General features: G+C 43.6%; 1 protein-coding gene across 1 annotated transcript in view; it reads right to left on the bottom strand.

Moving 5' to 3' along the window:
- Positions 1-24,720, bottom strand: part of SLC36A2 (solute carrier family 36 member 2) — a 27,973-nt gene extending 3,253 nt beyond the window's left edge. Inside the window, exons 1-9 of the mRNA XM_006150830.1 lie at positions 24,557-24,720; positions 20,732-20,822; positions 19,236-19,324; positions 18,595-18,690; positions 14,301-14,385; positions 10,109-10,327; positions 8,517-8,615; positions 4,003-4,169; positions 2,640-2,809 (exon numbers count right to left, since the gene is read on the bottom strand). Coding sequence (XP_006150892.1) covers positions 2,640-2,809; positions 4,003-4,169; positions 8,517-8,615; positions 10,109-10,327; positions 14,301-14,385; positions 18,595-18,690; positions 19,236-19,324; positions 20,732-20,822; positions 24,557-24,720 — 1,180 coding nt within the window. The remainder of the gene's footprint in view (positions 1-2,639; positions 2,810-4,002; positions 4,170-8,516; positions 8,616-10,108; positions 10,328-14,300; positions 14,386-18,594; positions 18,691-19,235; positions 19,325-20,731; positions 20,823-24,556) is intronic.
- Positions 24,721-24,736: the final 16 nt, after the last annotated feature.

Genomic DNA, 24,736 nt, shown 5'->3' with positions numbered 1-24,736 from the left:
ATGTTTTACAGGCCTAAAGTTTTACATTTTTTATTTTACTGGATAGAAAGTGTTTTTGGTCACCAAGAAATCCCAGAAGCCTTGGCTGAGCCTCCTTTGGAGGAAGGAAGGGGATATGATAAAAAGAAAATGGGGAGACCAGCAGGTTGCATGATGGTTAAGGCGCTGGACTCCCACATGGCTGACTACAGTGCAGAGTCCCGGACCTGGTGGCTTACTTTCTCACTTACCCTTTCTCTTTCTCCCTGTCTTTCTCTAGTCAAAATAAAAAATAATAACAAATAGAATTAAATAAATAAATGAATAATTTTTAAAAATGGGTCTGGCTTTTCTTGTATGACCAAGTCTCTCCCCCCTTCTCACCTTGTTTGATCATCTGCATAGGGGGGTTAGGTGCTATCGCTCCTTTTAGACATTATGATTCATATTGCATGTGGTGTTAAAGTTTTAAATGAGTTAATTCATGTACTCTTGAAGGTTACTTTTACTGTTCAGTTTATTTACTCATATATCCCAATTGTCACAGTGCATAAAGATGCTATCGTTTCTAGGCGTAGGAGTTGTTATCTTCATACTTGGGGGTGAATTCCTTGATGTTTCTGAAATCTCTAAGATTCCGAATGGCAGTGTCCCTGCCTCTAAGGCAAATTAGTAGGTGAATCTTCTCCAGAGAAGAAAATCAGTGTCTAATAAATGCTATGCGATGGTCTCATACAGTGAGAATCGAGAATCTCTTAAACGTCCATCAGTGGATGAATGGATAAGAAAATGGGGCCCAGCTTCAGTGGTGCAGTGGTACTACATTGAACTGCAGTGTACATACATACAAGTATAGGTGCACACACATGCCTCTTTTGTAAATAAAATAAACTTTAAAAAAAAAAGAGGACTGGAGGTGGTGCAGCAGTGAAACATGAAGTTCTGCAGAACAATCCCACATAGGAAGGTTCCAAGGTCAAGTCCTGAGACCTCCCTGATTATGTGGCACATCTGCACCATGGTCTGAGGCTGACTAAAGCTGGGAGTGGATCACTGAGTCAAGAATGTTGGGCACTGGTCTTGTCGCCTGGTGGTTGAAGGAAGCTGGATCCCACAGTGGTCAACCACAGTTCAAATCCCAGCCCTACAAGTTTAAGAAACATGCATTTTTCTATGTATTGTGTGTGCATGTTGCAAATCCCGACAGAATAGAAAACTGGAGTAGAAGAGATTGTGGAAAGATCATGGCCCATTAGAAGATGTTTTTTCACTTTTTTTTTTTTCTTCTCTCTTTCTCTGGTGAGGACATGTGCCCTCTGGAAACTTAAGTAAAAAACAAGACCCTGTTAGGAATGCTGACTCTCTGTTTCTCTCACTTATGGAAGAAATAAATAAACAAAATTAAATTACATATATACATTAATATATATATATATATATTACATATTATATAATCTATCTATAAATATATAGATAGATATATACATATATAGATAGATTACAGTAAATACATACAGTGGAATACTATTCAACCTTAAAAAAAGGAGAAACCTTAGGCCAGCCCCATAACACAGCAGTTAAGTGCTATACATAGGGAGTCAGATTCCACATGACCATCTGTGGTTTGAGTCCCAGCTCTGATGACTTAAAAAACATGTTGGATACAAGTGCATGAATGCCAAAAATTCATGGATGGAGACAGGGAGGAAAAAGGATTGTAGCACGAAAATGCCCCATTGGAGGAGTGTCCTCTCTTTCTGTCTCTGTCTCCTTGGTGAATGCACATGCTCTCTGGCAATTGAAAAGGAAGAAGAAATCTGTGTAATTACCATCAAGAGGAGCCTTAGGAATAGCTACACCACCTAACACTCACTACAGGTCTTCCCCGACTTACAATGGTGTTACCTCCCAACAGACCCACCACAAGTTGAAGATGTCACATGTCAAAAATGCACTTAAGGGGCCAGCAGGTGGCATGGTGGTTAAGATGTTGATGCCTGCCTCATGGTTGACTGTGTGGACATATGTGTATGCAGTCCTAAAATCCCAAGAGGTAAGGGAGGGGAGGAGAAAAGACTACAGGGTGGCCATCCAGTCTGGGGCATGATTTCTTACTTTCCCTCTCATATCTCTCTGGTGGGTACCATAAGGCAAAAATCTTAAAATCCCCTGCCCCCAATTTGGATTTGTATATAAGATAGCCACGTTTTAAAAATTAGTCCAAATTTATACAACATTGTGTCAAAAAACACCTATGGCCAAATTAGACTCATCCGCTGTTGATTTCAATGTCTGTCCTAGAGATGAAGGGCCTGGGTCCGGACTTAGCTGACTTCCTGGTCATTTATTGCTCTCTGCTCCAGTCTCCTCTTTTGTAAAGTCAGTTTAGCACAGTCCTACCCTGTGAGAGTTCTTGTGATATAAAATACTATGAAATATGGACCAGAAAGAGTGCATGCACCAATAAATCTAATTAGGTATTAAGAACAGGGTTGCCCCTGAGACTTAAATGAGTTAATAGTTGTAAAGTTTTAGAACAGTCCCTGAAATACAGTAAGTGCTCAGTGAATGTAGGTCACCCTGACTGTCCTCCCCATCTGGATTCCTGACAGCCCTCAGGAACAGATCAACAGAAATGTGGCACTCTGCTTTTTACTCACATGTCAGGCAGACCATGGCAACACGGATGGACAGGTCCAGAGGCAGTTCCCAGCGCTTTGACACACGAGAGACGGCCCAGGGGATGACAATTTCTGCAGGGACATAGAACTGCAGGGGGTAGGTGCACAGGATGCAGACGATGTAGAGGATCTTGACTGACTGGTACAACCTATGAGACAAACCAGAACGATGTCTCCAAGGCCACTGTGCTCTGCCACCTGGCCTCCTCTGAATAGTAACCCGACCTTGGGGCAATCCCATGAGCCTCTGTTTCCCTGCCTGAAAAAGATGGAGAGGGACTTTCTAAGAGTCAACAGGGAGTCACACCAGATCATGTATAAAAATAGAGTGAAGTGTTATGGATTCCATGGAAACATTGGAAGGGTCATGTCTAAACGAAATGAAAAGAGTCTTGAGCGTGAGCATATGGGGAACCTGAAGGTCTGTGAACAGACTACTGTCGCTTGCTGTTCAGTTTTAGATTTTGGAAAGAGAGGGAGACACAGCTGAAAAGTGCCTAAGACCCAAACTCTGGCTCTGAAGGATTCTAGGTCTTCGTGATCAGTTAGTCCTTAGGAATTCTCCAGATTCCCCAAAGCTTTTGGCACCTAATAGGCTCTCAGTAAATGCTTCTAGTTGGCTGAGAGAATTGCAGAATCCCAAATGCCTGGAAAGGAAAAGATAGTTTATAAATAGGGTTGTGTGGAGATCGTGCAGGGCAGGAAAAAGAGAAAAAGGAGAGACGGGGTTACTTGCAGGCCTTAAGCTAGGGTACAGAGTATGTGAAGTATCAGAGAATGTTGGGATCTATGTTTTTTATCTTACCTGTCTTGACTATTTTTCATTAGCCTACTAATATGGTAGAGGTGTCTTCCATGTTTAATAAACATGTATGTGTGTGTGTACGGGTGTGTATGAGGCCATTTCTTAAGAAGCCTGACTTCCATATTTTGTGTTTCTTGCTCACACTGGTCCTTCTGCCTGGAACACCCTGCTTTATACTTTTTCATCCTAGCTATTCTGACTTGGCCATGAGCCCGGGAAAATGTCGTTTGGAGTGTTGGCACCCATGCTGTCTGTGGTTGGTCTCTCTCAATGTCCCTCCCTTCTCTCCTTAGGTGATCAAGTACTCTCACTTCTGTCTTCTCTTCTTAAATCATGTTCTTCACACCAAGACATGAAGGCCTAACCGTGTGGAAAGCTGTTGTTGACGCTCCCTGGACCCAAGGTTCTAATAACAGCTCCGCTTCTCTGTGCAGAGGCTCTGCAGACCTCAGTTTCCCAGCCATGGAAGGAAGGAGGCAGTGACCAGTATGTGTCTACCGCCCTCAGTCCCCACCACCTCAGAGCCTGCGAAAGTACCAGCAGTTGGGCAGGTTGAGGGTTATGCTGGCCCTGATGTTGTCTCCAAACCGCAGGTAGCCCAGAGCCCCCATGCCAATATACATGATGGTAACGATGGACATTCCCAGAGACAGGATGGCTGGGAAGCGGCGGGCGTTCTTCATCTTGTTCTCCAGGGGCAGAACCTACAGAAATAGCACAGTGTAAGGACACAGGAGGCGGAAGAGGAACATAAATAAAAAGAAGAAAGGCAGGGCCAGCTGGTGGCATGGTGGTTAAGGCACCAGATCCCACATGGTTGACTGCCCAGTTCTAATCCCAGACCCAGTGGCTTGCAAAACACATGGGCATGTATGTGTGCATGCCTAAAATCCCAAAATAAAACTGGAGGAGGAGGGCTTGTGGCATGACCATCCCCAAGGAGGATGTTTTCTCTCTTTCTGTCTATCTCTTTCTCTGGCAAGTGCACGTGCTCTATAGCAAATAATAAATAAATAAAACATTCAATTATTTTCAAATTAAACTTTAAAAAAAAGAAAGAAAAAGGAGAAGAAGAAGAAGAAGAAGAAGAAGAAGAAGAAGAAGAAGAAGAAGAAGAAGAAGAAGAAGAAGAAAGAAGAAGAAAACAAGTAGAAGAAGGGCATACCACTTGTGGTATATACCCCAGAGTTGAGGAGGGGACTTTGAGATACTTGCCCATGCATGTTCACATTCATAGTAGTATTATTCATGGTAGGATAAACCTTGACATTTCTTAAGGTAATGTCACCTTCAATACTAATCCTAACTGGCACATAGTAGGCATATGAAACAGATTCATTGAACAAATATCACCTTCATTGTATAATTAAGAATCAACTCAGAGAGTTGCCATGCCAAAACAACTGATAGATGGATAAACAAAATATTGTGTAACCATACAGTAGAATATTATTAAGCCATATAAAGATAATGATAAAATACTAACATGTATAAACTTAGAAAATATTAGTATGTAGAAAAACCCAGACACATGGAACCAGCAGATGATGTAATGGTTACGTCGCTGGACTCCCATGTAGTCAACTGTGGTTCAAGTCCTGGATCTGCTGGTTTGAAGCTCATGCCGGGCACGTGTGTGTGCATGCCCAAAACCCTGAGAGGAGAATGGAGGAGAAAGAATTGTTGTGTGGCCATCTCCTCTGGGGGTGATTTCTTGCTTTCTGTCTCTGTCTCTCTGATGAGTGCATACACCCTATAGCAAAAGCCTCTTTAAAAAAAATGTGTATTGTATGATTCTATTACTATGAAATGTCCAGAATATGCAAACCCATTGGTTTCCAGGGCCTAGGAGTAGGAAAGAATGGAAAATGACTGCTTAAGGGTAGTGCCTCTTTTTTTTTTTTTTTTTTTGGAGAGGTTTTTGCTATAGGGCGCGTGTGCTCGCCAGACAGACAGAGAGAGAGACATAGAGACAGAAAGCGAGAAATCACCCCCCAGGGGGGATGGTCACGCCGCAATCCCTTCTCCTCCATTCTCCTCTCGGGATCTTGGGCACGCACGCACACGCGCCCGGCGTGAGATTTAAGCCACCGGGTCCGAGACGCGAACCGCGGTCGACTACGTGGGAGTCCAGCGACATAGCCATTACGCTAACTGCTGGTTCCAAGGGTAGTGCCTCTTTTATGGGGTAATAAAAATGCTTTGGAATTTGATAGTGGTGATGACTGCCCAATATTTTAACTGGACAAAAAACTACTGAATTGCATACTCTATTTAGGTTTTTTTTTTTTAAATAAAATTACTTACTTAATTTTATTTATCATTATTATTATTTTTAAATTTGCTACAGGGCACTTGTACTCGCCAGAAAGAGAGAGAGAGTGAGTAAAAGAAACAGAGAGAGGGAAAGTGAAAAGCAAGTCACCAGGTCTGGAATTCAAACCATGGCCGACCATGTGCAAGTCCAGCACTTCAACCACCATACCACCTGCTGGCCTGTGAATTGCATATTTTAAATTGTTAATTTTGTGTTATATACATTTTACCTCAATAAAAATCAAAAGGATAGAAAAAGATAGATCATACAAATGCTAATCAAAAGAAAGTTGGGACACTCATAGTGCATGATTATTAGATGAAATTTCTGTTATGCAGACAGCTTGGTATTGATGAAAGGACAGACACAACGATCAGTGAATAGGTATAGGAAGTCTAGACAGCGACCCTTATATGTATACCAGTTCATATGAAGATGTAAGCAATTCAATGGAGAATGGATAGTTATTTCAAAAAATGATGCTGGAACAATTCGGCATCTTATCAAAAAATAAACTCCAACACATAAGCATCTTAGACAAAATTGAACTTAGAATGGATCACAGGTCTAAATGTACAATAAAAACTCTGAAACATTTGAAAACTGATAAAGCTGAAATTCTTCATGACCTTGGGTTAGGTAATTGTTTTTAGATATAATATCAAAAGGAAAATTTATAAAAGGAAGCTTTTGATAAAGTTTACTTTATTAAAATGAAAAATGGGGAATCAGCAGTTAGTGTAATGGCTATGTCGCTGGACTCCCACGTAGTCGACTGCGGTTTGCGTCCCGGACCCGGTGGCTTAAAACTCACGCCAGGCGCGTGTGCGCGCGTGCCCAAGATCCCAAGAGGAGAATGGAGGAGAAGGGATTGCGGCGTGACCATCCCCCCTGGGGGGTGATTTCTCGCTTTTTGTCTCTATGTCTCTCTCTGTCTGTCTGGTGAGCACACACGCCCTATAGCGAAAACCTCTCCAAAAAATAAAATAAAATAAAATAAAAAATGTCTGCTCTGGGACCAGAAGATGGTGTAAAGGTTGTCGCTGGACTTCCACCTAGTCAACCACAGTTCAAGTCCTAGACCCGGTGCCTTAAAGCTCACACTGTGCATGTGTGCGTGAGTGTCCAAAATCCTGAGAAGAGAATGGAGGAGAAGGAATTGCAGTGTGGCCATCCTCCCTGGGCAGTGATTTCTTGCTTTCTGTCTCTCTGTCTCTCCAGTGAGTGCATGTGCTCTATAGCAAAAATCGCTCTCAAAAAAAGTTTGCTCTGTGGATGACACTGCTAAAGAGTAAAAAGAAAAACTATAGACTAGAGAAAATATTTGGAAATTACATAGCCAGTAAGGAATTTGCATTTGGAATACATAAAGAACTCTAAATCTCAACAATGAGAAAACAACAACTCAGTTAAAAATTTTTTTAAAGAATTATTTAACTTAATTTTATTTATTTATTTAAATTTGACCAGAGAGGGGTGGGGGAGGGGGGAGTGAGAAACCACATTGCCAAATCTGGGACTTGAACCACAGTCAGGCATGTGGGAGTCCAGCACCCTTAGCTACCATGTCACTTGTTGGTCCCCAGTTTAAAAAATTTTTGCAAAAGCTTTAGACACTTCACCAAAGGTGATACACAGATTTCAAATAAGCACATAAAACAATGCTCAAAATCATTGGTTACTGTTAAAATGCAAATTAAATAATAATCAAATGCATCTACACTAGTAGAATTGCTGAAATAAAACATATTGACAATACACAGAGTGCTGGCAAAGATGCACATAAACCTGAATGTCTACATGTTCTGGTGGGAATGTGGCATGGGACAGCCATTCTGAGAACTGTTTGGCATTTCTTATAAAGTTAGAGATGTCGGCTCAGCTGCAGTAACAGAGGTAGGTAGCACACAGATCCACAATGCTGAAGCCATATGTAAGATCAGGGCTCAGTTCCTGGGTTGACGTATGCCCACAATTCCAGTTGGCTAGGAAGACTGGGTGAGGAAAGGCATGAAACACTGTTGAGAGTGCCTGTCTCTTTCTCTTGAATTGTCATATAGGGTGCATACATTTGTTGGAGAGAGACAGAGGGAGAAAAAGTGAGAAAGCACCCCTCGGGAGGGATGACCCTGCTGTAATCCCTTCTCCTCCATTCTCCTCTCAGGATTTTGGGCACACAGGCACACATACCTGATATGTTTTTCAAACTGCTAGTTTGGGATTTGAACTATATAGTCAGCCATGTGGGATTTAGCCAACTTAAACTCCATGTTACTAGCTAGCCCTTTCTTTCTTGCTCATGAAATAAATAAATAAATAGACTTTAGAAAATTAAAGATACCATTGACCCTTGAATAACATGGGCGTTAGAAATGCCAATCTGCCCAGTTGAAAATTTGAGTATAACTGTTGACTCCCCCAAAACTTAACTAGTGACTGGTTGTGCATGCATGCCCCCAAATCTCGAGATGACATTGAAGGAGAGGCTGTGGTATGGGCATCCCTTTTGATTTAAAACAAGTAAACAAATAAACAACGAACAAAAAATGTCTCCTGACTGCCTCTCGGTTGCAATCTACATTTTTTTAACTGACCATGTGAGACCAGAGGTTACTTTCTCCTGTGCTTTTTCCACTAGGCTCAACACAATGGCAAGAGGACACAGAAACCCACAAGCTGTTTTCAGAAGGCCACCCACAGCACCAGGGAAAGGCTGCCCCAATTCATGCCTTACCATGCCAATGCTTTCAAACGAAATAATGGCTGTCCCAAAGAAGAGAGGGTAGGTCTTCCAGCTTGCTATCAGCGGCAACTGTCTGGGGTCTGGAATTTCCTTTAAGGAGACAGAAAAGGCAATGAGACAGTCACTCTCAAAGTCATTTGAGAACTTTTACAACAGGGGTAGTTTGACAGGACATCTGTTTTCTTTCTTTCTTTCTTTCTTTCTTTCTTTCTTTCTTTCTTTTTTTTTTTTTTTTTTTTTTTTTCCTTTTACCTTTTACTTTTTAATTGCCAGAGGGCATGTGCATTTGCCAAAGAGAGAGAGAGAGAGAGAGAGAGAGAGAGTCAGAGAAGGCACTCCCAAAGGGTTGTGGTCACACTGCAACCCCTTCTCCTCCATCTCTCCATCCTGTAAGGATTTGGGGCACATAGGCACATGTGCCCCAAGTTTTTCAAGGTGCCGGGCACAGGATTTGAACAGTGGCCAGCCATATGGGACCCAGCTCTCTTAACCACTAGGATAATAATTATAGGATCATTTTTTTTTTAATTGGGTAACCTCTGGGATAGTTAAAAAATGAGTCACAGGTAAGCTATCTAATTAGGAAATCCTATTTTGTAGAATTCATCAATACCTACTAGGGAATATAAGGCTGATCTGTAGTTAATTCTAAAATTATCTGGCTAATTTTTTTTAAACTAAGTTCCATGGATAATATAACTTTATTTTTCTTTTGCTGCTCCTCAAAAAGACAGACATGTGGAAATTATTGCATATGCCAAGGGGCTCCTAGGGTTAAAATTTCTATGTAGTGTTGATCATGATAAAAAAAAAAACTTGAAAGGATTGAAAATTAGGGAACTGAGGGGAAAACCAATATCCTTAACTCAACTTCAAAGATATTACAATTAACATCATAATCTGTTTGTTTATGGTTTCTCAGATTTTCTATGCCTCTGTGTCTAACTATTAGTTTTGTTTAGTTTTATCTTGCTTCCCCCTAGGGGTATTTAAGGTGCTTAGAATTATAGCCTAGAGAATCTAACACTATGGGTAATTCCAAGTTTTAGCTGTGGGACAAGATTGCATCTGGTTTTTGTTGCCAGTCAGTAAGAATGGTCTAGAGTTCACCAATCAAGATGTTTTCCTTGCAAAGTAAAATTTTTAAAAATGAGAATTAGTTATTTAATTTTCTTTATTATTATTTTTAACAATAGTATATTTTTATAATAATATTATTGGGCATGTGTACTCAACAGAGAGAGAAAGCTGCCAGGTCCAGGACTTGAACTGTGTCATCAGCCCAGTGGGATTCCAATGTTGTAATCACCATGCCACCAGCTGGCCCACAAAGCATAATTTTTTAAAAAGCCAGAATATGATATGAGAGCAACCGTTTGGAGAAACAACATGAACAAGGAGCTATCCGTAAGAGAGAGACTGCACGGAGACATCACTGTGGAAGAAAGGCTACACTCAGGAGGTGTGAGGTTGAGGAGTGGGGAAGACACCCATGCTGGGGATGGCTCCAGGCCCCTGAAGCTCAGTGTGCTGTGGATACAAAGTCCTGCCCACAGGAGGGGACATGTGTGGTGGGCACTAACCTGGGCGATGTATTGGGTGATGATGACCAGGCTGACCAGCATGCTGAGATTGGCCAACGTGGAGAAGATGGTCAGGATCCTGAGGCTCCTGACAAAGACCAGCAGCACCAGGCCGGGCAGGAAGGTGAGCATGTAGAGACGTGAGTCCATGGTGGGTGTCAGAATCATTGTCTCGTTGTAATGGCATTTGTTGGTTGTAGCATTAATAGCTTCCACCACCTGAGGAAGGAACGGGAAAAAACCAGAGGAGGAGACTATAAATATGGCCATGTGGTTAACTCAGTGCCTTGCCCATAATCAAATGCCTTCTCTAATCAAACTCCTCATGAAGAGTTGGAGCATCCATGGTGCCGTGTTGCATGGTTGCCAAGTCCCACTCTGAACTAGGGTGAATTTAGAGTTTCTTATTCTAAACTTTCTGCACCACACTTCCTCAAAGAAGACTGCACAAATAATTTTTCTTTTTTTGAGAGAGAGATATTTTTGCTATAGGGCACATGTGCTTGCCAGAGAGACACAGAGAGACAGGGAGTGAGAAATGACCCCTCTGTCCCTGGGTGGTGGGGGTGGGTGGGATGGCCATGCCACAATCCCTTTTCCTCCATTCTCCTCTCAGGATTTTGGGCATGCATGCACGCGTGCCTAGCGTAATTTCAAGCCACCAGTCCGGGACCCAAACACAATCAACTACGTGGGAGTTCAGTGACGTAACCATTACGTAATCTGCTGGTCCCATGCACAAATAATTTTAACAAAAAATAAATGTCCTGCCAAATAAGTAACTGATTTATAGGGGCTATTTGGTAGCTTTAGGCAAGTTGGCATCCATTCCTCATGATGCTGACTTATTTTTGGTGACTTTTCTCCTGCCACTGAATGCAGACTTGGAGGATGGTGGCAGAACTGAAGGTCTGGCCTTTGCCTCAAGCTAGAGCACCATAATCTTCCCTGGGAATCGGAAACTGTTTCTCAAGCAAATCTACATGAGACATAAGTAGAAAAGGGTAAAAATTAATTCTGACAGTGGATCTCTGAGAAGGTAACCTTGGAATATATTCATCTATTTATTTTCGTTTTCTTAAAAAAGATAATTATTTAATTAGATAGATTTTTATTTATTTATTTATTTTTAATTTGACCAGAGAGTGACAGAGTGAGAGATAGAGGGAAAGGGAGCAAGCAAGCTGCCAGGTCCAGGACTTAAACCAGGGTTGGCCATGTGGGATTCCAGTACTCTTAACCACCATGCCACCTGCTGGCCCCCAACTATTTCTTTTCTATACAGTATCACAAATTGCATGTATAACTCACATCCTTTTTATTTTACAAAACTACAATCTTTGCATATACTTTTATTTTGAAATCTCCTTTTCACTTAACAGCACACCATGAATACACAAATATCAAGTCTAATTTTTTTCAGATTCCTTATTTATTGGTTTGACTGTCTTCATCCTCCTAGTGGGCCAGTCCTGTCCTTTCCTGAGAACCTATTTTTCAGTTTTCTCTGTCATTTTGCATTAGCTAATACCTTTTCATTAAGCTTAACTTTCCCCAGAATCTATGAACCAGAGAACTCTCCCCTGTGTGGATTGCTGAATGCTTAGTACACCTGGACCCTACCCAGTGAACGCTGTTAGCATCCCCCAAGCATTGTGAAAAATGTGGAATCCCCACCCCTGCAACACACACACAGTGTAAACATGCCCAGCAAAGTCAAGGGTGGGTAATGGTGCCATCCTCGGTTTAGAATCAGCCTGCTCTAATTAATACAGCTTCACTGTGTGAGCAAGACAGTCCACTTCGGGACAATCAGAGATTAGTGGTTAACACCTTGAAAAATATCCATCTGTTCACTTTCTACATAAATGACATATATAATGCACATCCTTTTTATTGTACAAGACTGCAATCTTTGCATACCCTGTTATTATTTTTAAGTCTCCTTTTCATTTACTTAATAGCACCATGGACCCACAAACAAATATTAAATCTGGCTTTGCTAAGATTCCTTATTACAGTAGGAAAAATACCTGGGCCAAGCCCTCAAGGCCCTCCTTAAGTAGATCCTCTCCAACCTTCAAGGCTCTACCTCTCCCATGGCCTGCACTTACTACTGCACTGACTTTATTGCTTCTGCTGAGCAAGTTCCATACATTTCTGCCTCTGGGGTTTTACTCAGCCCTTCTCTCACATCAGCTGCCACCACTTTTTTTCAGAGCTGTCTTGAAGTCTAGTTCCAGGGCACCCCTTGAAAGTAGTCTTAAATACAGATGATAAATAAATGCAGATGAAGAAGATCAGCACATGTCAGATTGCTTTGTGAGAGCAATCTGGAAATGTATTTTAAGAGCCTTCAAAACAAACATTTTAACTCAGAATTTTACCTAGAGAAATATACAAGTAGGGACAGCTGTGGCACGATAGTTAAGAAAGCTGGATCCCATATGGCCAACCATTCAGTTTGAGTCTTCACCCGGTGGCTTGAGAAACATGCTGGGCATGTGAGCATGCATGCCTCAAATTCTGCAACGAGAGAGAAGTAGAGGAGACGGCATTGTGGTATGGCCATCCATCTTGGGGGGCGGGAGTGCTTCCTCACTTTCTGTTTCTGACAAGCACACATTTTTTTTTAATTAAAGAAATATATAAATAAAGGAAATAAAAGGATATACAAAGATGTATGTGTCAATGCAACCAAGTATAGTAGAACTAAGAGAAACAAGGGAAATATCCAGTGATATAAGACTGATTGTGTTATGGACAATCTGTAGGGTGGAATATTATAAAACTATTAAAATTACATTAAAATACAAGGATAGGGCCAGCCCTGTAGCCTGGTGGTTGAGTAAGCTGGCCCCCATGTGACTGACTACACAGTTTGAATCCAAAGTCTGGTGGCTTGAAAACCATGCTAGGCATGGGTGTGTGGAGGCCCCAAATCCTGACAGGAAGGAGAAATAGACTGTCTCTCTCTCTGGTGAGCACATGCGCCTTCTGGCAAATAGTTAAGAGAGAAAAAAAAAAGAAGAAAATGTAAGTGCATTGCAAAATGCTAATCAATTAATGTTTAATTATAACTATGAATGGTTGGATTAAGAATAATTGTGTTTGTTTTGTAGGAAAAACAATATAGCATAGTGTTAAGTCAGAGGCCCAGGTTTGTAGCCCTAACTCTGTGACCTTATATACATGACAGAGATTGTAACTTCAGCTCTCTCACCTGCAAACTGGCAATAACCACAGTACCTACTCTGAGAAGGTCACAGAAAGAATTAAATGAGGGAAAATGTCTTAGACCACAATTGTGTTGCTAACGGAAATACCTGAGACTCGGTGATTTATAAAGAATAGAGGTTGATTCATGATTCTGGTGGCTGGTAAGTCCAAGGGTGTGGGACTTAATTAAAGAATAATTTTCTTTTTTAAGCTTGTTGAGTTAGGATGGCCTCTGTTGTTAGCCATATTATTGTGCTTGAATTGCTGCAAGATAACATCTAGGTTAGAACAGAAAGATTTCATGAAGACAATCTATTAAGTCATAGATTAAGCAGCTGAAAGTAGGTAAAGATAGTCCCAAGAAAATTATAGACCATCAAAAAACACCCATATCAATTTTTTTTTTTTTTAAAGAGAGAATTTTGCTATAGGACACACACATTCACTGGAGACAGAAAAACAGAGCGAGAGTGAAAGATCACCCCCGGGGAAGATGGCCACGCTGCAATCCTTTCTCCTCCATTCTTCTTTTGGGATTTTAGGCAGACATGCACATGAGCCTGGTGTGAGTTTCAAGCTGACAAGACTTGAACTGTGGTCAGCCATGTTGGTGGTCTAGCACTTAACCACTATGCCACCTGCTGGCCCCACCCATATAAATTTTAAAGGCATTAAGTATGAGTAAGCTCTGACATAGGATTGACAAAATCCATGGGTCCTTGCAGTTCAGAATTTTAGAGATCCACCCAGAGGACAGGTGTAAGATGCTGTGTCTGGTACTACGGCAAAGGTAATCAGCCATCTACAGAGAGGAATGTGGGGAAGCTAGGTTCCTCAATACCATTTGGTTTAACTGCCTTTGTTGAACTGAAGAGGACACTAGGCCCCAAAGAGAAGCAGCAATTTGTTAAACAAACAACTAACAGTGGTGCCTCTATGTCATTCCCCTCCCACTTCCCCTCAGAGACTCTACCTGTTTTAAATTATCAGCCAGAAACACAATGTACACACTGCAGAAACCCAGCTGGGTGACAATGAGGAAGAAGCTCACGAGATGCCTAGAAGGGAAGACAAGAGAGAGAGAGAGAATGAAACCTTGTTATAAAAGGACTTGTTTCATTTCTTGCCATTCTGCCCTCTGTCCCCAGGATTTGGTGGCCCTGTATCAGCACCCTTTCATGTCAGTCAACAATGGGGCAGTGAGAACTGAAGTAGCAGTATTCTTTATAAAAAATGGTTTTCAACCACCCTTACACTTTCAGGTCAGCAAGTGGTAACACTCTTCAGGGTCAGGAGCCGCCTTCCACATTGCCGCCTGCAACATTCCTCATAATTGACAGTAATTGATGGAGGCCAACTGGCACAGTTTTTATTGGCTGTCATTAATTTATGAAAGTGTCTCCTATCATGTGCCAGCTGCTATGTTAGGCACAGATGATACACAGACAAGTAACACGTGGTCCCTTCCTTCATCTGTTTGTAGACAGTGGGTAAGGTGGACACATGTTGTTCTAATATGGCACTAAGGGCTGTGGCAGAAAGATCTTTTTATCTAAGTTATGGACAGACAGAAAGTCTTCTTAGAAAAACTAATGCCTGAGCAAGAGTTCCGTGGGAAGTGGAAGAAAGAGAGAAGAATAAGAAGAGGGGGGAGAAGAGGATGAGGAGGAAGAGAAAGAGGAAGAAGTGAGAGAAGAGCATTCTAGCATAGGGAGCAGGCCTATGTGGAGAGTCCATTGGAGGAACAAGACTAAGAGTAGGAGACTGGGGGAGTACTCTTCCAGGGGAGTACTCTTCCAGTACTCTTCCATCTGCTTTCCAAGATGGCAGCAGCCTGGAAAAAAAGTATGACCATTAGAATGAGAAAAATCAAAGCATTTTGAGAGACACTAGGGAGCTGGCATTTACAGAACTTGGCAATCCCCTGCTTCATGGGGGGTAAAGGGAAATGGAATGTTCTAAGGTTGATTACAGGCTTTTGGTATGGACAACAAACAAACTGGGAAACTATGGGAAGATCAGTTATCAGGAGAAGAGGAAGAAACAGCACATTCAATGTCTGAATTGTTCAACTTGAGGTTCCACAGGAGACAGCTATATTTTAAGGAACTGTTGAATTGTAGGTGATGGATAAAGCCTTGGGCAGGCAGATCAGTGTTGGATCATGTGCAGAGTGAGAAGAGAGGGAAGCACTCCAAACTCTGAAGGATACCACCAACATGTAGTAGAAATAAGGAAACCTACAATAAATGCCAAGCACTAGTCTTAGAGTAGGAGGGAAATTAGGAGGATAATAGAAGCCAAGTAGGGAGAGAATTTTTGAAGAGAGTAGTCAACTGTACCCGCTGCTACCGGGAGGTTCTCTAGGGTAAGGAAAGGTCTTCTAGGACATCAGCAGAAAGAACTTCAGTAGAACCATTCGGACAGTAAAACCAGGTGGCCTATGAAAGAGGTGTAAATGAGGTGGACGGGAGTAAAGTCAGAGGGCCATGTGTTCTTCAATGTGTGAGCTCCAGTTTTTTTGTTTTGTTTTGTTTTTTGAGAGATTTTTGCTTCCGGGCCTGTGGGCTTGCCAGAGGGACAGAGAGACAGAAAGTGAGAAATCACCCCCAGGGAGGATGGCCACACTGCAATCCCTTCTTTTCCATCCTCTTCTCAGGATTTTGGGCATGCATGTGCACGCTCCTAGTATGAATTTCAAGCCACTGGTTCCGGGACTTGAACTGAGGTCAACTATGTAGGAGTCCAGCGCCTTAAACACAATGCCACCTGCTGGTCCCAAGCTCCAGTTTTGATAGTGTCCACCTTGTTCATCATTGTACACCCATTGCCTAAAGCAATTCCTGACACACTAGGTATTCAGTAGATATTTGTTGAATAATAACTATACATCGAATATAGTTACGGTGGCTATAGGACGATGTAAGGTCCAGGAGCTTTATTTATTTTACTATTTTTAAGATGAAGATACATGAACACATTTAAATGCTGAGAGGAGAGCCCATACTAAAGGAATTCCAGTTATAGGAAAGGAGATACTTAGAGGAACAAAGTGCCTAGATGGATCAGAAAAGCTTCTATATATGGCCAATAATGAGTAAAAGAAGTTGAAAGGCTGTGATAGGCAAAAGTCTCCTCTTGGTTTACACAATTAGGAAAATTCTGGCCCTCAACCTATAGCCTTCTTTGTCTGCTCACAGGCTAAATTTATTACTTCCATATGTGAGTATGGGCTTTGGGCAAAAAGTGGTGCCAGACCCATGATGGCAAGCAAACTATATTCCATGGGGAGGCACATGCTGGGAATACTGCAGTGGTTAGGGTTTCACAGTTGGAGAGGACTGACTGACAGTTCAGATGGCCTCAGAAGATCAGAGGCATTCAGAATGGAGACAGGTCTGAAAAAAAAGACAAAGGAATAGACTTATTCCCAAGGACATCTGAGAGCGAAAAGTGGGGATTTCCAGGGAAGAGGACTTCAGCTTAACAAAAAGCCCTTACAGTCTTGGTCTTTTGCTCTTTTTTCTTTTCAGAAAAAAAAAAAAAAAAAAAAAAAAAGTTTCCCTAAGAAATCTTTGCTGCTCCTAGCTTCAGGAATGAGGATTTCAGTTCTGGATCTCTCGCATAAAGATGGGTTCAAACTACACATACCTACTTGACACCTCCACTTAAAATGTCTTTTAGGCACCTCGAACATAACTTGGCATTAGAAATCTGAGTCAACCCTCACTTTCTCATTTTCTCTCAACCTTGCCATCTAATTCATGACCAAGTCAACTTTTCTTTGTCCCCACTGTCACCAGCTTGGTCTCGGCCAACATTGTTACCTGTTGACATTTCTTTTAATTAAGAGTGTTTTTTTTGCTATAGTACGTGTGCGCTTGCTGGAGAGACAGAAAGCAAGAAATCACCTCTCCCCTAACCCCACCCCAGGGATGGCCATGTTGCAATTCCTTCTCCTCCATTCTCCTCTCAGGTTGGGCATGCATGCACATGCACCCGGAGTGAGTTTCAAGCCCCCGGGTCTGGGACTCGAACTATGGTTGGCCATGGGCCAGTCCAATAATGTAACTATTACACCATCTGCTGGTCCCTGTCTGGGCATTTTTGGAGTCTCCTCATGGATCTAAAACTAAATTACTCTTCTTCCTTTATAATATAGTCTCCTCCTAGAAGGCAGGCAGATCTTTAAGCAATGCAAATATGTCTTTTTTACTGATTAAAATCCTGCAATAGCTTTCTATTTTTTTTTTTTTTGAGAGATTTTTTGCTATAGGGTGCATGTACTTGCTGGAGAGACAGAGACTGAGAGAGAGAAAATGAGAACCCCTCCCCTCCACCAGGGGCATGGCCATACCACAATCCCTCTTCCTCCATTCTCCTCTCAGGATTTTGTGTGCACACACATGCCTGATGTGAATTTCAAGCTGCCAGGTCCGGGACTTGAACTGTGATTAGCCATGTGGGAGTCCAACACCTTAACCATTAAGTCGCCTACTCTCCCCTCATTTGCTTTTTAAAAAAAGAGCAAAACCTTTAAGAGGTTCTGAGATGTACAGCTTGATTAAACACCTGGCTTCTTCGGTTTCACCTCCCTGACTCTCTACCCTCAAGTTCCCTGATCTTTCTGTACGTTGAAACTGCCATGTGAACCTTCCTGCTCTGAGGCCTTCACACCTGCTCGTCTGTCTTCCTGAAAGGCGCCCCAGGCCCCTACTCACTTCCTTTAGGTAATTCCTCATCCTTCAGAATGCTTTTCTTCAGCACTCATCTCAACTCTTCCATCCAAGGAAGCCCTCAGCCAACACACCTCTCCTTACTTGCTTGGTAGTAACCCATCTTTCTGTCATCGTATTTATCCCACTGGCTGTTCAATTACTGTGTTCTAAGCTACTTAACATCCATATTTCCACTGGGCCACGAGTTCTGTGAGGGCAGAACCTTGTCTGCTTTACTCCCGGTGGTATTTCCAGGATCTGGTACATAGTAGCAACTGATAAATGTGGTTTAATCAAGGATGAATAACATTAAACTGTATAGCAAAGGAATAAGTACCCTGTCACTAGATCAGAAAAAAACAGAAATCCCTGTGACTTCTGAACAATTAGGTCAGATTTCTGAATGGTTTGCCAATAAACCCCTTCGAGGCAGAAAGTTTGACTTTCTGTGCTACCTAGGCCACCTTTTCAGGAAAGAAGGCACCCCCGAGAACAGCATTTCCTCTCCCCATATCCCACCCTCCTGTGGGGAAAGCAAGAACGTGGTACCTTCCCCAGTGGGCGTGGTTCTGGAGCCAGGTGCTGGGGCTGGCTTCTAGCCCATGCATCACCGTGTCCCCGTAGTCCATGAAGGGCTTGTTAAACCTGCAGGAGGAAGTGCACACACATTTGCCAAGAACTGGTTAACTTAAGATTATACACTCAAAAGTCTGGAGCTACAGAGCAAGGCAAGACAAGCTAGAGAATGGAAGGAACATGGGAGCAGAGACCTAAATTCTAATCCAGGCTTCAACACTTGGAAGTAATTTCTTGGTGGCTTGTTTTTCTAACCTGTCAGGTGAGGCAATTACTGCTTAACAAGAGTAACAATGCATACTTTATGTGGGTACAGTGGTTTTCCTACCCATGACCCCATTGGATCTTCATGACAATTCTCTGAGACAGGGTTGGGCATGGATTATTTATGTGCCATTTACAGATCGACCAGCCCGATAAGCACCATGACCTGACCTAATATGCCACATGCCAGAGCCTCACCTTAAGCCCCTGCCTCCACATGCACTTCTCCTTTTCTTGGACTTACAGGAAAAAAATTAAAAAGTAAACTGCTGCTACGTGTAGGATGTTTCTGGGATGTCCACAAGGACCACATACCGAAGGATCTGATGCAAGGATGCTGCTTTCCTCACCTGCGGCAGAAGCGCTGAGCACACTGGACCAGGATGTGCATACAGTGGGTGGCGACAATGCCCATCACCAGCAAGCTGAGTGGGCCCAACTGGAGGAAGGGGATACAAGGGGCAAGAGAAGATAGAAGAGAAGGGATTTAGGAAGAACACTGCCAGGGGAGATTTGGCTGTGCAGAATTCCTGAGACTCTGGACCAGCAGTTAGTGTAATGGCTATGTTGCTGGACTCCCATGTAGTCGACTGTGGTTCGAGTCCCAGACCCAGTGGCTTAAACTCATGCCAGGTGCATGTGCGTGCATGCCCAAGATCCCAAGAAGAGAATGGAGGAGAAGGGATTACGGCATAGCCATACCTGCTGGGGGTGATTTCTCGCTTTTTGTTTCTCTGTCTCTGTCTTTCTGGTGAGCGCACACGCCCTAAAGTAAAAACCTCTCAAAAAAAAAAAAAATTCCTGAGATTCAAAGAACTTTTGAGCTACCTGGTTTGCAAGTCCTTTATAGCAGAAACAGCTATTCATTAAAATATAATCTCAACTGGGACCAGCAGTTGGCGTAATGGCTATGTTGCTGGACTCCCATGTAGTCGACAGCGGTTCAAGTTCTGGGCCTGGTGGCTTAAACTCATGCAGGGCGCGTATGCATGAGTGCCCAAGATCCCGAGAGGAGAATGGAGGAGAAGAAGGGATTGTGGCATGGCCATCCCGCCTGGGGGGAGGGGGTGATTTCTCGCTTTCTGTCTTTTTTTTTTTTTTTGGAGAGATTTTCACTGTAGGGCGCGTGCGCTTGCCAGACAGACAGAGAGAGACATAGAGACAGAAAGCGAGAAATCACCCCCCAGGGGGAATGGTCACGCCGCAATCCCTTCTCCTCCATTCTCCTCTTGGGATCTTGGGCACGCACGCACACGCGCCCGGCGTGAGTTTTAAGCCACCGGGTCCGGGACACGAACCACGGTCGACTACGTGGGAGTCCAGAGACATAGCCATTACGCTAACTGCTGGTTCCCAGCTTTCTGTCTTTTTTTATCTGTCTTTCTGGCAAATGCACATGCCCTATAACAAAAACCATTCAAAAAAAAAAATCTCAACCGGTATTCCAATAAAGTACATGAAGCCATTATTACCGCAGGGTATTGTGGGACCAGCATGGTAGGGGACCCTGATTTTGAGCATGTGTCCCCATGGTGGCCTCTGAGGCTTCCTCAAGGACTCCTAGTGCTCTATAGAGCATAACCAGACACACTGGTCATAGTCCAACCCTTGCATTTGGCAAGAGAGGACTCTGAGACCCAGGGAGAGTGAACAAATGACTTTCCTAAGGCACTAAAGTCTGTGGCCGAGTCAGAACTCAAACCCAAGTAAGACGTTTAGGTGCCAAGTCTGGACCAGGTTGCTTCCCACAAAGACTGCTCGATGCAGGCTGTTAAACACCTTACAGCCTTTCCTCTCACCTCCATCCTACAACCAGTCACGACGGCCCACCTGCAGCCCCTCTTACCAGGATACCCGCGTTTCTCACAGCCAGGGGCAGTCCCAGGATCCCTGTGCCCACATTGCTTTTCACCAGATGAATCAAGGCCTGGAACCCCCTAAAAAAGGGAAGGAAACATGAGGATGTGGGTGTGCGGAGGTGAGGGGATCACCATCATTCGGTCGTAGTGTAACACCCAAGTTAGGCTGGATAGGTGGAGTCATGGCCATCTCTCAATCTATGACCTTGCTTGGCATGTCTGGATTCCTATAGGGGACCAACGGTCCCAGCTTGTCCACAGCTGTCCTGGTATTAGCAGCCAACACTTGATATTATGTGTGCCATTATAACACTTTCTGGCCTAAAAACTTCATTCTCTTGCTAAGATGATGAAGTATAGGGCCGTCAGAAAAGTCATGCTTATTTTTCTATGATTTTCTAAGCAAAAATGTGTCATGACTTTTCCCATGACCCAGTAGGTACTATTATTGTCTTTAGTTTGCAGCTGAAGAAATGGAAGCATAGAGAACTGTTGAATGATGTGTCCAAGTATGTAGCGGGGAGCCCAGATTTGAACCCTGAGAGTTCCTGTTCTTTCCCGCTTTTGCTGAACTGCCTCCCGGAAATAGACCCAGACAGAATGAGCAGAAGAGCAACCCCATTTATTTGTTGCCTTTTTGTTGTTGTTGTTGTTGTTACAAAAGGTTATTTTATTCATGAGTAAGAGAGACAGGTCTCTCCAACTGAGTCTTCACTCTGAGGTCTACCCCTAGCTTCATCCAGCCCTGGATCCTGGCAAGTGTTGCTGATGTATTCAGAGAGGTTTCTAGATGCAGACCCTGAACCTTCGCATGTGGGACAGCCTCCTGGAGTTGTGTCACCACCATGCCACTGTCTGGCCTCCAGAACAACCCCACTTCATAACCAAGAAAGCTGAGGCTCAGATAGGGGGCTGAGACAAGTCCAAGGTCATAAAACTAGCAACAGAGACAGGATTGAACTCAGAGAAAAGAGAGCAAGGCAGGCCAAAAAGAAAAAGAAAGGAAATCATTGTGACTTCTGAATAATTAGGTCAGATGGTCAGATGACTTGGGTTCCAGAGGCAATCTGGTGGGAGAGGGTCATTTGGAGACTGTAAGCCAGGGAGTTTTTCTCCAGCCTAGGGTATCAAGGCTGGAGACTGGTGTTCCCCTCTCCCCTGCCAAACAAAAATGAAACTCTTTCTGTAAGACAGATGTGAAGGCTGGTCCTGAGGACAGAGTCTAAACTATTAGGGGAAAAGAGTTCTAGGCAGGTCCCTTCTCTGTCGGTGGACTGCAAAACAAACTTATTTCTACACCTCTTTGTACCTGGACCAGGTTAAAGCAAGGTGAGCATTGGGTATATTTTAGTAACCTTGGAGATTCCCCATAAGAGATTTTCAGCTAGGAGACTTATTCTGAAAAGCAGCAGAATTTTTCTGGAAGGAGCCTGGTCTTTGGAGTTGGCAAACCAATGATTAAAACTCAAGGCCACCACTTAGAGAACTATGTCATCTTGGGCAATGTATTGAACTTTGCTGAGCCTCTGTAAATGTTTGGAGTAATGATAATTTGGAGAACTGCCTCAAACACTCATATCTTTATGTTAAACTCTTAAATCCTCTGGTTTGCTGAGGATTCGCCCATTGGTTTGTTAAGGGTTAAGAGAACAATTGGAGGGAGAATGGGGGTGGAGCATCTGCATGCCTTTCTTCCTGTGGGTGTTAACATCGCTGACCAAGCACTACACCCTATGGCAGTCTGTGATGGGCTTGTTTTGCAACTAGAACGGGTCAACCGGTCACTTTGAAAATGTCTAACTAAAGGACTTAGGAAATCTGAATTTAACTTTGGGCCACCCAGCCAACTTGAAAACACAATGTGGTGAGTCATGCAAAGCACTGGACTGGGAATCCAGAGACTTAAGTTCTAGCCTGAACTCATTTGGTGACCCTGGATTCTCATCACCATATTCACAGCAACCAGCTCTCCCAGGCACCTTGCTGGGCAGCTTTATGCTCATACTGCCTGTGCAGCCAGTGTAGGAGGAGCAAACTACCATAGGGGACAAATGGAGTGCAGAGAGGTTCCTTCACTTGCTCAACTGGTAAGCAGATCAAACCCAGGTGAGCTGACCCCATGGGTGTCATGCTTACCAACCTCATATTAAGACTTCTTTCCAAGCCATGAGGTCCCCTCTAGCTTTCACTTGCTTTATTCCTTCTATTCTTAGGTAGCTAAAATTGCTACCAAAGCATGTGTCAGTTCAGGACACGAGAGTTAGTTGATTCCCCTCAAGACGTCTGATTGAGGGAACCAGCAGTTAGCGTAATGGCTATGTCGCTGGACTCCCACGTAGTCGACCGCGGTTCGTGTCCCGTGATTTCTCGCTTTCTGTCTCTATGTCTCTCTCTGTCTGTCTGGCGAGCGCACGCGCCCTATAGCGAAAATCTCTCAAAAAAAAAAAAAAAAAAAAAGACGTCTGATTGAGAAATAGTCCTACTCAGTAGTGGGTGGCTCCCAGTACTGCTCACCTTCAGGCTCACTGATACCTAGGGACCTCAGGACTTGCCCTGGGGCAGCTGAACCATTCTGAAGAGGCAGGTCATATATCCAACCCTAGATGTCCTGCAGGGACTCCTTACTGCAATGCCTCCTTCCCTCCTGTATATCCCATCCCAGGTTTGAGTTAGTTTCCATGAGCATCCTCCTTTAATGCACACTGTCACCTGTTTTGCCCATAAGGAAGTGGAGAAGGGACAAAGTCACCACTTGGACTCAGACCTTCTGATTCTCCATACAGTGTTCGTTCTAAAGGGAGAGAGGCATTGCCAACGGGGTCCCACACTGTGATCTACCTCCTGGTCTCTGCTCCCCCACCACCTCAGGGAGGTCCTGGGATGTGAACCCAGGACTCTTCTAGCTGCGCCACCATTGTACTTCTTAAAGCAGCAGAACCTCTCCACCACTGCGCCCCACACCTTGAGTCCCTAAGTGAACTAGCTAGTCTGGTTGAGTGGTGGGGTTACGGGTAAGGAAGGGAGCTAGAGCCCTATAGCTTGACTTTCTTTTCTGTTTCATTTTTAAAGTCTTGTGAATGATGCCTCTCTCCCCTTCTACTCCCAGGAAATGGAAGAAACTAGAATCTTCCATGTACTTTTTTTGCTTTTTTGGTGTCATCACTGCAAAACTCAATTGAAGCAGAGGTCGGGCTTACTGTAAGGAAGGAGGGAGGGAAAGGCTTGGTTGTCAAGCCACTGTGGCTTTAAGCTTAGGTCTCACACTTCCCTCCTAGTTAGGAATTCTACCTTTCTCTTCAACAGTAATAGGACTGGACAGAAGCAAACGCAGTCTTCAGGGCTAGCTCTGGATTCCAGCCCCTGACCTGTAAATGCCTCAGTGTGTGATCTGTGGTGATGGGGCCTTAGTTTCCCCAGCACACGCTGTGGCTCCATCACTATATCCCTGGAGGCATGTTTTAAAAACAGGGTCTCACTATACTGTGACCTCTTGCTTCAGCCTCCCAAGTAGGCGGGACTACAAACTCGTGGCTGGTTTTTAGGGTGGGCCCAGAACTGGACTCATGCCTCCTATGCGGTCTTAGCCACCATCAACCAGTGCCAGCAGTCTGGGTCCCTACAGGCTTTTCCGAGTTTGCACTCCTGTCCCTTTAAGCTCTCATCTGGACTCTGCATCTTTTGCAGCCTTGGCTTCCTCATCTGCAAATGGGTTGAGGGTCTGATACACCCTTCCCCTTCCCCTCTGGGGTTTTTGCTGGCTCAGGCTTCCAGGTTGGAGGGCAGAAATGAAGAGGACAGAAAACAGCACTCACGTGATGCCCTTGGCCTTTTCCAAGCCTGGTGACTCTGAAGGGCTTCCATCCAAGAAATTGGAGTCCTTTTTCTGCAACTCCTTGACACTTTCGGGAGGCGACTTAAGCTCCAGCTGGAGGGTAACAGTTCCCTGAGGATCCTTGGTGCTTTTTTCCACAGACATGACTGCTTCGGAAGAG

The sequence above is a fragment of the Tupaia chinensis genome, unplaced genomic scaffold (assembly GCF_000334495.1).
Source record: "Tupaia chinensis unplaced genomic scaffold, TupChi_1.0 Scaffold000301_1, whole genome shotgun sequence".
NCBI lineage: Eukaryota > Metazoa > Chordata > Mammalia > Scandentia > Tupaiidae > Tupaia > Tupaia belangeri.
This window is presented reverse-complemented; position numbering and strand designations above follow the sequence as displayed.